At 42.4% G+C, this 12,281-nt stretch overlaps 1 protein-coding gene across 3 annotated transcripts in view; it reads left to right on the top strand.

Annotated features, from left to right (window-relative positions):
- The window catches only part of ATG7 (autophagy related 7), a 1,226,522-nt gene extending 1,216,255 nt beyond the window's left edge, over nt 1–10,267 (top strand). For all 3 annotated transcript variants that reach the window (XM_078661409.1, XM_078661411.1, XM_078661410.1), the window contains exon 20: nt 9,948–10,267. In XM_078661409.1, the coding sequence (XP_078517535.1) occupies nt 9,948–9,980 (33 nt within the window). In that variant the 3' untranslated portion in view covers nt 9,981–10,267. The remainder of the gene's footprint in view (nt 1–9,947) is intronic.
- Nucleotides 10,268–12,281: the final 2,014 nt, after the last annotated feature.

The following is a 12,281-nucleotide window of genomic DNA, read 5'->3' as shown; positions in this document are numbered from 1 at the left end:
CCCCAACAGTTGTGACAATTCAGACTATTCCAGGTCCCCAAAGCTATAAGAATGGCCTGGTGATGTCTTAGTCATATTAATGTATATTGAATCAGTAAACAATTGCTGTTGTGCTCATCCTTAAATTAGACAGACACAACCACTATGTAGCAGAGTTTCTGCCAGGGCCAGTGTTGACAATTAAGTGCTCTTGCCGAGCACTGGAAACCACCTGCTCAAGTTAAGCACTACCATTAGTCATAATACAGACACGGTATGCATTTAGCAGCGTACGCCTTATTAGCAGTCAGACCACATCAGTGCAATAGCACAACAAAATCTCTAGCATGTGTGCAGAAATCCACGGTTAATGTGGACGGAAAAGCAGATGAAGAGACTATAGGGTGACTATAGGGTAAATTACGTACATTTCAGCAGCATTTGACAATTTTCCTCTGCTTTTAGTGAGTTTTACGAAGCAATATTCTGTAGTGTGTCTTGTACTGAAGAGCATAGCAGCTAGAGCCAAAAAAGTCATTGTTTTCCAGTCATCTGGTTCAAATGTTGGCTTTAGATTGGTTGATATAAAATGACCTGGCACCAGTACAAAATATCCCAATAACACTTAGCTCAAAAATAGAACAGCAGTGTAAACGTCTTTTACACACAAAACCGGTACAATATGGGAAGCAGCAATGCAGCCTTAGTTCATAGACAGTAGAGGTATACCTCAGGGAAAAGAAAGAGGAATGTCGGGCAGAGGCCCACATTTGAAGTCTGTCGGCAAACAAGATTTCCTCAGTCATCCATCAGAGCATTTCCACTTCCACTGGTGACCAATCTCGTGGGTTGGCCATCTTCTACAGGTCTCTAGAGCCACTCTGCTGACCACCGAGTGTTCTTGTGACTGCTCTTAGTCCTCCTCAGCCAGGCAAGAGATTCAGCATCTCACCCTAAAGCACCCTCTGGTCCTTAGCGACTTTTGGCTGCAATTCATGTATCCTCAGCCAACTCTGATCTGGCCCTCATAGACCTTTAGCCAATGCTTAAAGGTCAAAGTCAATCGTAAGAGATCCCCGGTTATACCGCAGCCAACTAATAGCAAATCCTCGGTCATGTTCAGAGACCCTCTGAAAAGAACTGAAGCACCCTCAGCTGATCAAGAGACAGTCCACAGCAAACAACCAAGTACTGACCAACGGAAACCCATACTTGGTACTCAAATCCTCCATTGGCCTCTAGTTATCCTCGGTTTACCTTCTGACCCACCCAGTCGGTGCTCGGTGTCTGCACCCCGCCCCTTTCAGAGCCCAAATCTTCCTACAGACAGGTTTAATCCAACATAAGCCTCTCTTTGCTGACACCAAAAGACCCAAGAAAACCTTAGTTGGCCAGGAGCGATTGTTACCTGAAGTTTGGGAGCCCTTAGATGGCCCACGCTGTCCCTCAGCAAATCGTGAAACCTTCTCTGCTTTCATTTGGAGCCTTTTGCCCTAATCTGTCTCTCGCTCTCTCTGCTGTCCCTCACAGATTCTGGAAACATTTTTGATAGTCCTCAGACCAGTGATTGTAGCCATATAAAGCTTCCTGCCACTCTCCTGTGACATTAAAAGTCCTATAGGCAGCCTCTTCTATCCCAGAGTCGTCTCCGAGCCTTCACTACTCCTGAAAGCCTCCATTCAATATCCAGGGTATTGAGTCCCCAGGAACCTATACTTACTGTGCAGTCAGGAACCTAATTAGTCTGCAGCTCATAGGGTACCATCTTTAGTTCCGTAACATTCTGAATGGGAAACTGGTATGCCTCTTTACAAAAACCTTTGTTTGATGCCGTACATACACAAATCTGTACTTGCTACCGCAGTTTTGCAGATTATTAGTAATATTTTAGACATTCTGCACAGCTTTGTAGGTAACTTGTAGGGCAGGTGACAGGTTGAAATCCGTGGAAGATAAGCTTGGTGGGATCAGTCGGTTGCAGAGATTGTTGTGTAAACTGCATTTCATAAATTTCGATCCTGGGAAATGGCTCAGGTGGTTATTCGCATGCTGCAACCATTTCTATGTGCCCTGCTTAACTAACGTAATAGGAAATCTTTGCATCACTTTCCTTCTTAGGACATCGATACAATGAATGTCATGTAGTTGGGTAATAATTCTACTAAAGGCCAAACAACTATTCGTTTTGTATTGTGTGCTATGTAAATAATTACAATTGGTATGATTTACACATATGTCTCAATGATACATTATATAGGATTGAATGGACATGCTATTTTCCTTTCATAGAATGAAGACAGGATGCATCTTATCTACTCTTTTTCGCTTTATTCTTATGGTGTCTATCTACACATTCTCATAACGTTTTATTTGCAAATCCTTGGAGTTTGTTTTAATGCTTTTATGGCTCAGTTGATCTCTTATCCATCTCGTCAAAGTCAAGACTGATGGTGCTGCATCTTTGAACCCCGAATGGCCTTTCAAGTCTGCAGGTGGGAGTGCCCAGTGATTCCAACACCTACTAAAAAGTATTTACAGTGTGCAGTTAACGAGTGGGTTGGGACTCTACTGTGTGCCATCAGTCTCTGATCTGTTTTGAAGATGGAAGCATAGCCCGTTTCACAAAGGCACAGGGACAAGGCATTGCATGACACCCAGCATGGCCTTTATGCCATGAGTATGCTCCCACCAAGGAGAATTAAAACATACAAGTTGAAGACCACTGCCTTGGAAAAAGCTTTTTTTGTGTTTTTTAATTTAAATGGAAAGGAGCCCTGCCTTCTCTTTATTTATGCATCTGCTAAAATGCTTTATAAGATCATTTATAGCAAGCACACAATATCTACAGTCGGTGGGAAACCCAAGTACCCTGCTATCCCAACTCAGTCCTGTTAGTGCTGTAAGGCAATTTTAATAGCAGAAAAATTGTATCCATATTTTGAATGACATAATGAGAAAAACTATTCCCCAGAACATTGTTTCCCATGTTATTAAAAGAACATTTTGAAGACTTAGGAGAAGACCGTTGATGGCTGGTGAATTTCTAATTGGTTGGGGCACCGCCCTCAAGCAAACTCTGGGTAGATCGTAAGGTCTTTGCAGATTCAATTCTGTGGCCAACGTCAACTCAACACCAAGGCTGGATACAAAAGGACTAAACCCTGGGGTGGCCGCCATATGAAATGTGGATAACATCGCCAATGTTCTCTTCAATCCCCTGTGTCCAACTCTTCACCACACCCTTGAAGCCCCCTGCACTTGCCTTTGCACAGCTCAGTCCCTTTTGTTTCTACCCAGGGCCAAATTTACCACTCTTGGTAAACATCTCTTTCCTCGGTAAGGCATAGACACGTTACAGAGGCAAGATCAAAATTCTTCAAGTAAGCTTTGCTTGGCACAGGAAAAAGCCACTAAAAATGACTTATAGTGTACCTGCTTGTATTCTCTGTCTTTCAAAAATGAGGTGTTACAGTTGCAGCTTTTCTCTGCTGCTCTCAACCTTTTCTCCTCCTCTGGTAATTGGGATAAGAGAAGGGAACACAAGGAGTTGTGAACTTGATGACTGGGGTAACTTTGGAGAGCTTGGAGGAGGAGGGCACGGGGAATGTGAATGGGAAAAGCAGAGCATTGGTGAGACAGCAACACAACAAACACTGCAATGGAGTGCTGAAAATAAATGGAAAATTGAGTACACTGAATACAGACCACATCAGCAGTGGAGAGATAGAAGGCACCCAGTCCGGCCTAAATGCTCCTGGCTGGAACAAAACCAAAAATTTGGAGCAAAGCCATCGAACAAGGAACAGGGAAGGGAGATAGACAACAAAGCCAAGGGGTTGACTCAAAGCCTACTTTAAGTCTATGTACTTTATTGGAAACATTAGATCTCCAACATATAGATAGCTAACTGTAGGCAAGACCTAAGTAATGACTTGTTGACTCCAGCGGGTGATTTGGTGGCAGGGTGATTTGTGTGCGTTTGGGTTTTGTGTGTTTATTTGCTTGCATGTTGTGAGTTTTCTGTGCGTTGTTAGAAATTGAGTTCCTGGTTGACTGGGGAGGATGTCCTGGTCAAGCAGAAGCCACAATCCTAGTCAGGGTAAGACACCAGCAATTCCCAAATTAACCTGTGCTCAAGCCTGGTAGCTTCAAACACAACAATGATGGACAGAATGTGGATCAATGTCACACATTCACCCCAGTCCAAAGATCTGGGCCCAAATCCATCGTTTTTCCACTCCACACCACCCTGGGTTAGACAATGGCGATATGCAAATCAGCGCTGACCCTGTGCCCCATGGGAACAGTCCAGTCTGAACTACAAAAGCCATGTCCTTCCCAGAACGGAAACAAGCATCCGAGGACCGGCCCGGTTTCGAGGTAACACCTCTCATCAGCCCGGCTAGCTTGATTCCAGTGGTGTGGAGTGCCTGGGACTCACGTCTGAGCATCCCCAGTACACTTAGAGCGGTACCTGCAAACACAACAATGATGGACAGAATGTGGATCAATGTCACACATTCACCCCAGTCCAAAGATCTGGGCCCAAATCCATCGTTTTTCCACTCCACACCACCCTGGGTTAGACAATGGCGATATGCAAATCAGCGCTGACCCTGTGCCCCATGGGAACAGTCCAGTCCGAACTACAAAAGCCATGTCCTTCCCAGAACGGAAACAAGCATCCGAGGACCGGCCCGGTTTCGAGGTAACACCTCTCACCAGCCCGGCTAGCTTGATTCCAGTGGTGTGGAGTGCCTGGGACTCACGTCTAAGCATCCCCAGTACACTTAGAGCGGTACCTGCAAACACAACAATGATGGACAGAATGTGGATCAATGTCACACATTCACCCCAGTCCAAAGATCTGGGCCCAAATCCATCGTTTTTCCACTCCACACCACCCTGGGTTAGACAATGGCAATATGCAAATCAGCGCTGACCCTGTGCCCCATGGGAACAGTCCAGTCCGAACTACAAAAGCCATGTCCTTCCCAGAACGGAAACAAGCATCCGAGGACCGGCCCGGTTTCGAGGTAACACCTCTCATCAGCCCGGCTAGCTTGATTCCAGTGGTGTGGAGTGCCTGGGACTCACGTCTGAGCATCCCCAGTACACTTAGAGCGGTACCTGCAAACACAACAATGATGGTAGCTTGGCACAGAGCAGTCAAGCTGAACTTGAAAGCAATCTGTAAAGTATTTGTGTAACACTTCAAACAGTAAAGACAGCGAAAAGAACATACAAAAATATTCCACACCAGTTTAGAAAAATGGAGAATAGTTTAATGAAATAAAACCAGACCGAAACGACATAAATCTAATAAGTAGAACCAGAGATATTGATTTTTAAAAGAATAGGTGAAAATAGCTCCAAAAAGCACGAAGCGTCAGGAAGGGATATCTGGTCGCGCTGGACCCAGACAAAGTCAAAATTTCAATCCGACGGCAATGGAGTGCGGGCTGGCTACAGAGACCAGATTGGGCTAGCTGAAGAAAAGTACCTTGGTCCTTGTTGCCGATACGCTGGTCCTGGCAGAGCAACAGTGTCGATGTGTCGGCTTTGGTGCGATTCGGAGTTTCAGCTTCAACGTTGATGCTGCAGTTGAGGTAGATGCAAGGACTTCACTTGAAGAGCATCGCACAGTCGTGGTTCTGAAGGCAGACCAGAGGCTCAGATCCACGGAGATGCAGCGATACTTCAGTTCTGGTCCGGGCAACAGGGGTGAAGCGGCAGTTCCGATCCATGCATTTTGAAGTTGCATCGTTGCTGATTTCGCAACAATGGTGATGCACTCAGCTCCGTCCCTGCAACAGTAATGGGTTGAACAAGTACCTTAAGCTCACTACCAAGGGTCCAGGACTGGGGTGGCACCACTTGGCAGAGTAGACTCCCAGATTGCACACTCTAGGTGCAGACGTAGGATAGTTGGAACTCCTATGTCCTCCGAGATTTCAGATCAGGACGCAAGACAGAAAGCCTTTGGAGTCACTCTGGGTTCAAGTGATGCAGGTCCAGTCCTGAACACAAAGGCAGCAGAACAGCACAGCAACAAAGCAGTTCTTCCAGAGCATCAGTCCAGCAGAGTGGCAGTCCTTCAGCAACACAGCAGTACTTCTTCCTGGCAGAGTCTTCACAGGTCCATAAGGGTACTGATATGCCAGTTGTGGATAATTGAATCAAACCATGTTTAGGGTGGTGAGCACAAGCACTTTAGCACTGGTTAGCAGTGGTAAAGTACACAGAGTTCGAAGGTCAACAAAAATGAATTCAGCAAAATTGGAGGCAAGCAGGCAAAACGTTTGGGTGAAGACCACCCTAAGGCTGACAGGTCTAACAGTGAGTGTAAGAGACTCATGCAGCATAAGGAAATTTTTATACCGCATATATGAACTACATTTAATGGTCCTACCGCTGAGTAATATGGTATAACTGTGTGGCAAGAGGATTATACATTGTAATGTATTGTAATTGCATTTATAACGCACTTAAAACCCTTGAGGAATTAAAGCAGGCAGCATGCTGCTCTCACACCCAAGATTAGTGTTTATTCGTTTTTTTTCCTCAGTGGTTCTTGATGGTTATTGTTGTTAGTTTTGTATGCCTAACAACACCACTCATTGCATTTACTGTACTTTCTGTGTGGTAGATTAAATTCATAGGAGTTAGGTGTGACCTTTATTGGGAAAGCGGGTATGTGAAAAGCAGCTGATTAGTTAATAGGTTGTATGGATATGACTTTTGAAGGAGATGTTGGGATCTATGAAATCATGTGCAGGCACTTTTGCTGAAATACAATAATAGGGATTCAGAAGGCATGAATGTGACTTAGAATAAACTGTGCTCAGAGGGAGCAGGCATGTAAAGGATAAGAAATAAGCAAATGGTCATTTCAAAAGAAAGGGACAGGCAACAATTTGAAGTTTTAAGTTAAAATATAGCACCGTCCTTCTCATCTCCCTGCATGAATTTGACATCCTTTTAGAAACTGACTTCTGCTGCTATCTACTCTCCAGTGTACCATTTCCTCTACCCCATGCTAATCCGCATGCCTTCCTGTTCTGTAGATAACCTCTCCCGCTATAATACATTTTCCTAGCCATTTACTAATCTTCAGTTCACTTTAATAATTAAGATATTTACTAAAAACCTCCACCTGCATTGATTTCTTAGAACCACCATGATAATAATTTGTAATTGAATTAAACACCTACTGCCTTCTCCTAAATAACCGATACATATTGAAGTAATGCCACCAACAAGAGCATAAGACTAATAAAGTTTACATTCAACACCCTATGTTTACACTAACAGAAAATAACAGATTAACGACTATGTATGTATGTAAATCTTATTGTTCAATTATTTAAAATTGTTAGAAAACAGGACTGTTAGAACAATAGGTAAAAACAATCATTGGTTCAAAGCTTTGTACAAAGCTTAAAATTCTATATCAGCATTCTATTTTTAAACGCTTTTTACCAAGGTAAAATTCGAAACCAAGTTTTGACATTTTAAGTTTGTGAAAGTAACCTTTAGAAACTTTGCAAAACGAGACAGCTCTGAGACAACCGCAGTGTTTAAAAAGTGTCTCAGAAATATCAAATAACCTTGGCCACAAGAGTAGCGTGTTACTCACCAGTAAGTGCTGTACAAATTCAGATACAATACAATACAACAGTCTTTATTTACTGGGTTACTATGTGGTAAAGTACTCCCAATACATCCAGGTGTAAGGCCAAAATTTTACCTGGGCCTAAATGCACAAACAGGTTTTTTTTATTCGTATTGTCTTAAAAAGGAACACATACCCCCATCAATAAGTGCACTATTGTATACGCATGGGAAATTATTACTTTTATTCCAGTTTGCACTTCGTCATGTGCGACTACCCTGGTCCAGGGCTGAGACCTGTCGTCAGGGCCGAGACCTGTCGTCAGGGCCGGCTCTAAGGCGGTGCAACTGGTGCCACCGCATGGGGCGCTGACTTAAGGAAGGTGCCTTGTTTTCAAATATTTTATGGATTTAAAAGCACCTGCTGTAGCGTTCCTCGCCTCCAGCAATTTTAAGGCAATAATAACAATTTCACGATATCTCTGGTGATTAATGGAGCTGCTGTACATAGGAGAGTTTTGGCTAGTGGAACTTTTGATTCACAGTAGCACAAAGGGTTAAATCGCCTGCTACAAAAAACGTATACCATGCACATAGCAGAAGTGCATATGAAAATAGTTCAGTGGGTTACCACTTTTGTCACAGAGACATTTTTAATACTTCCGGTTTATAGGATAGAATCCTAGTATGGCACAGTGAACTATTATGTGTCATCTAAGAGCTGCACGCAAACTGCAACGTATAGATTAGAGCACTATGATTTTTCCCCAGTCTTTCATTATCCTAATGTTGTAAAAAGGGTTAATGTAGGTTGAAATAATTTCTTATTAGTAAAGCCAACCACTGTGGCACCTTTTAATTTCGGAGCTTAAGCTTCTCCAGACCAAGCACTCTTAAACTATACTGCCTACCAGGATGGATGACTTGACTTAGTCTTGTAATCTTCTGTCTTATGTAACATTTCACATTTATATAACGGCTTGTACTTCACTGGGTTGCTGCAAGCTTTGAAATGATATCATATCAGAAATATGCCTTGAGTCGACAGAAGACATGGGAAGGGGAATCTAAGGGAAAACCGTAAACTACTTGAAAGGGAATGGCTGGATAAACAGGAAGTGCTGTGAGGCGGAGCTGCACACTGGAGAGCAAGAATACTAGAACGCTGACCTTTGTCGGCCTCAAGAGAGCTGTCTCACAAAGAAGTTTGGTGGATGAAAAGGAGTAGTTGGGCCTTGGTAACACTGATTAGAGCAAACACATGCGGAACAACAAGAAATAGTGTGCGACAGCCAATAGAAATGGAGGAAAAGTAAGTGGCAAGCACATAAATCAATAAAAAATAAGGGCGTGCTTTAAACCCCTAGATTTCACAAGCACAGCGCAAGGTCTGTGCACGCGAAACCTAAAAATACAACAGAGCTTTTAATGAAGCAACCAGGCATTAAATGTATTGCTGTTTTTTTCAAAGCTGGGAGTAATCCTCTTTAAGTAATTTCCCAACCAAAATAGTCGCAAGTCTCACTGCACTGAGGGCCCACACAAACAGAGCTGGTTCGGTAACTGGAGTGAGGACACAAACTTCCAACTCCCTTTTACTGGCAAGGTCACCTGACTTGGTCGTCTTTGGTGGGTTGCATAGAGTGCAAGTGAGGGACAGGCATCTAGGAGAGGAGGATTCAATCTCTCGAGCAACACTGTTGAGGAGTGTTGTCAGCCTTAGTATGTCGCTGTACTGGACTACTGATTTCAAAATATTGGTATTTTCATGTATGACATAGCATTAATGTTCACATATTTAGATCTTGCACGTTGATTCTTATCAGTAAAGATATCTTTATTTTAAGTGCATTATTTGATATGTTAAGCCAAATGAGTTCTTTAGCAGACCTCCCACATCACATATTGCCACCATGTGTGGAAAGATATCAGCACATATCTCACGGTAAGCTAGTAAAGCAAGTATACCTTGAGCTGGAAACCACTTCATAGAGTAGATTTCCAGCTTACATTTGAATGCTCTGCTCTTTTTAGGAATTTTGAAAACTGCCTTGGATAGGCGGTGACCTCAGACGCCTTTAATCTGTTGTTTAGATAGGGGTAGGAGTGGCAAGCACCCCCCCCCCAGCTTTCCCTTGCCAGGACCCGCCTCCTCCATTGTCCTTCCATGGCTGTGAGGGTCTTTGGACCCCACACCTCCCCTACAAAACCCTGCCTCCCCACTCACAGGGTGAGTACGTTTTCGAAATTGGCAGATCTACTTTTGGTGCACTAAGTGAAAGGTAAATGTGTTATGAGTTTGCACACATGCCATTTGATGGAGTTTAATCTTTACATATTCTCTTTTTTTCCAGATCTGGGATATGAGTGATGAAGAAACTGTCTGAAATCCAGGGACAGAAAATCCATGATCACCGCCGCTTTTTCGATTCCTGCAATTTTGCCTGTTAATAAATATTAAGAATTTGTGACGTATTCCAATTCTAAACAAATATAATGGACATGTTCTTTTTGCCTGCAGCAGTATTGTTCCGCAGTATGTGTTCGTTTTTTAACCTACCCATCCCATGTGCCTGACTCAGTATGCATTGGAAATGTAATTGCAGCTATAACAGAGTAACTATTTTATATTCCAAAATAATGCAGAGTTGAAGTAAAATATATTGTATAAATATTTTGTTTATTGTCAATTATCTACTGTATATGTTTATATGTCTAGGAAAGTTGTAGCGCTGTGAGGTGCTGGTTCACAGAAGGTTTTTGACCTGGCTGCTTGGGGAAGCCTAGCATAAATGGAAGATAAGTTAAGCTATTAATAGAAAACAACAAAAACAGAGACAAAATGATCCTGGCAACATAAAATACATAACGTGCCAATGCAAATTACAACAGATGGAGAAAATGATACGCATGGCAAGTTTGCTTATATTTGCATATTTTTGAGTGTGAGGAAAAAATGCCCTTGAATACTTGGGTGACAGTCCAAAAACTTGAAACCACTGTTCTGTGATAAGACACTTATGATAATGTTGAGTCCATGAACGATTTTCCTTTTATGGCGAAGGGAGAACTAAATATTATCCCAGGCACTCTGAAATCAACGTGGGCTTTCTAAAAGGAAAAAAAATACAGAACTGTTTATTACGATTATCTGAATAGTTCCTTAACATCCCCTTTGTTAGGTCTGGCTTCACATCACAGCAGTCTGCATAACGTATTATTATGAATGTTTAAAAAAATACTACAGTGGGCTGTTTCTCCAGTCAGAGGAGTCTACTCTCTCGCCACACCCTATTGGCGCCTTCAATGGACTTTTTGCATTACACATATGAAGGTCTATTTTAAATCTAAAACATTAATTCAATCATCACACACTCAGTTACTTGTCTCAAATATGCATTGTATACAGAAAAACTATACTTTTTGTATTTCTTTTTACTACAATTGACTGTTTGTAATATTTTTGTCAGTACCTTGAAGCAAGCCTGATCTTTAGGGGGCCACCTTATTGCTTTATTTGTTTTCACACAGGTGTGTTTATTTTAGGTTATTGCCACCACAACAACTTCCACAACTATAATTATTACTACTCCCTCTGCCATAGACATTACTACCATTACCACCATCACCACCACCAGTACCATCATAGCATGTCCATCAACATACCTACCTCTATCACCACCACGTTTATCAACATTTCCAGCACTGCAAGTACCATCGCTACCACCACATTGCTACTATTACGATTATTACCACTGCCACCAACTTTACCACCTCTGTCACACCAGAACTACTACCACCATTATCACTGCCATGATTACCTCCACCACATTTACTACCATCATTACCACCCTCAAAACCAGTAGATTTTACTTCAATGAGGTAACACATGCAAATACAGACATAAGCAAATGCTGTTTGCATGTATTAGCTCAAAAAAGCAGGTCCTATTGGTAGTGGCAGCTGAACAATCACGTTCTTTCTAGCTCTAGCGAATACTCAATTATTGGATATATATATATTAGGGTAGCTTAGGGTGCCAGCCGTCAAAACCAAAGTAACCACTTCACAAGGGATATTCCTCTCCTGCCTATATTCCTTTTGCATTACTTACATTTGAAGTATGACTGTCATTGGTATCTTATTGTCCTCAAAAACAAACTCCCTCTAAATATTTTTAATTATTATTTTTGTAGCCTTCTTCAATATGCCTTTCGTTTCCTGCAGCCTACAAGATAGGAAAGACACCTCTTCCCCTTTGGTCTGTTTCAAAATGGACTTCTATAGCCCTGTGGAATAACAATACAACTACACCATAAATCAAAGGGTAGTTGCTCATTTACCAGTAGCTTGGCATGTAGGATACTGGCAGATATTACCCAAAGCACTGCAGTATGTCCCAGAGAGGTGCAGAATGTCCTGCATTGTCCTTCCAAGTTGGTGTCTGCAAGGGGGCCGATATGAGCATATATACACATGCCATGCTATCACCGTGTTTTCCTCCAATATTTCCCTATCTTTCTTATTGTTTTTATCACTAGCTTGCCTTGCTTCTCCATCTGGTTCGTGGTCCTTTACTGGTCATTCTACCCTTAGGCGACATAATCTGTTAATTTGCCTTCTCCCATCATTTATGTGCCGATGGCATACGCATATTCTCTTTCCCAACATTCACCACTGACTTCCAT

This window comes from Lissotriton helveticus, chromosome 9 (assembly GCF_964261635.1).
Source record: "Lissotriton helveticus chromosome 9, aLisHel1.1, whole genome shotgun sequence".
NCBI lineage: Eukaryota > Metazoa > Chordata > Amphibia > Caudata > Salamandridae > Lissotriton > Lissotriton helveticus.
The sequence above is the reverse complement of the archived record's forward strand: the minus strand, read 5'-3'. Positions and strand labels throughout refer to the sequence as shown.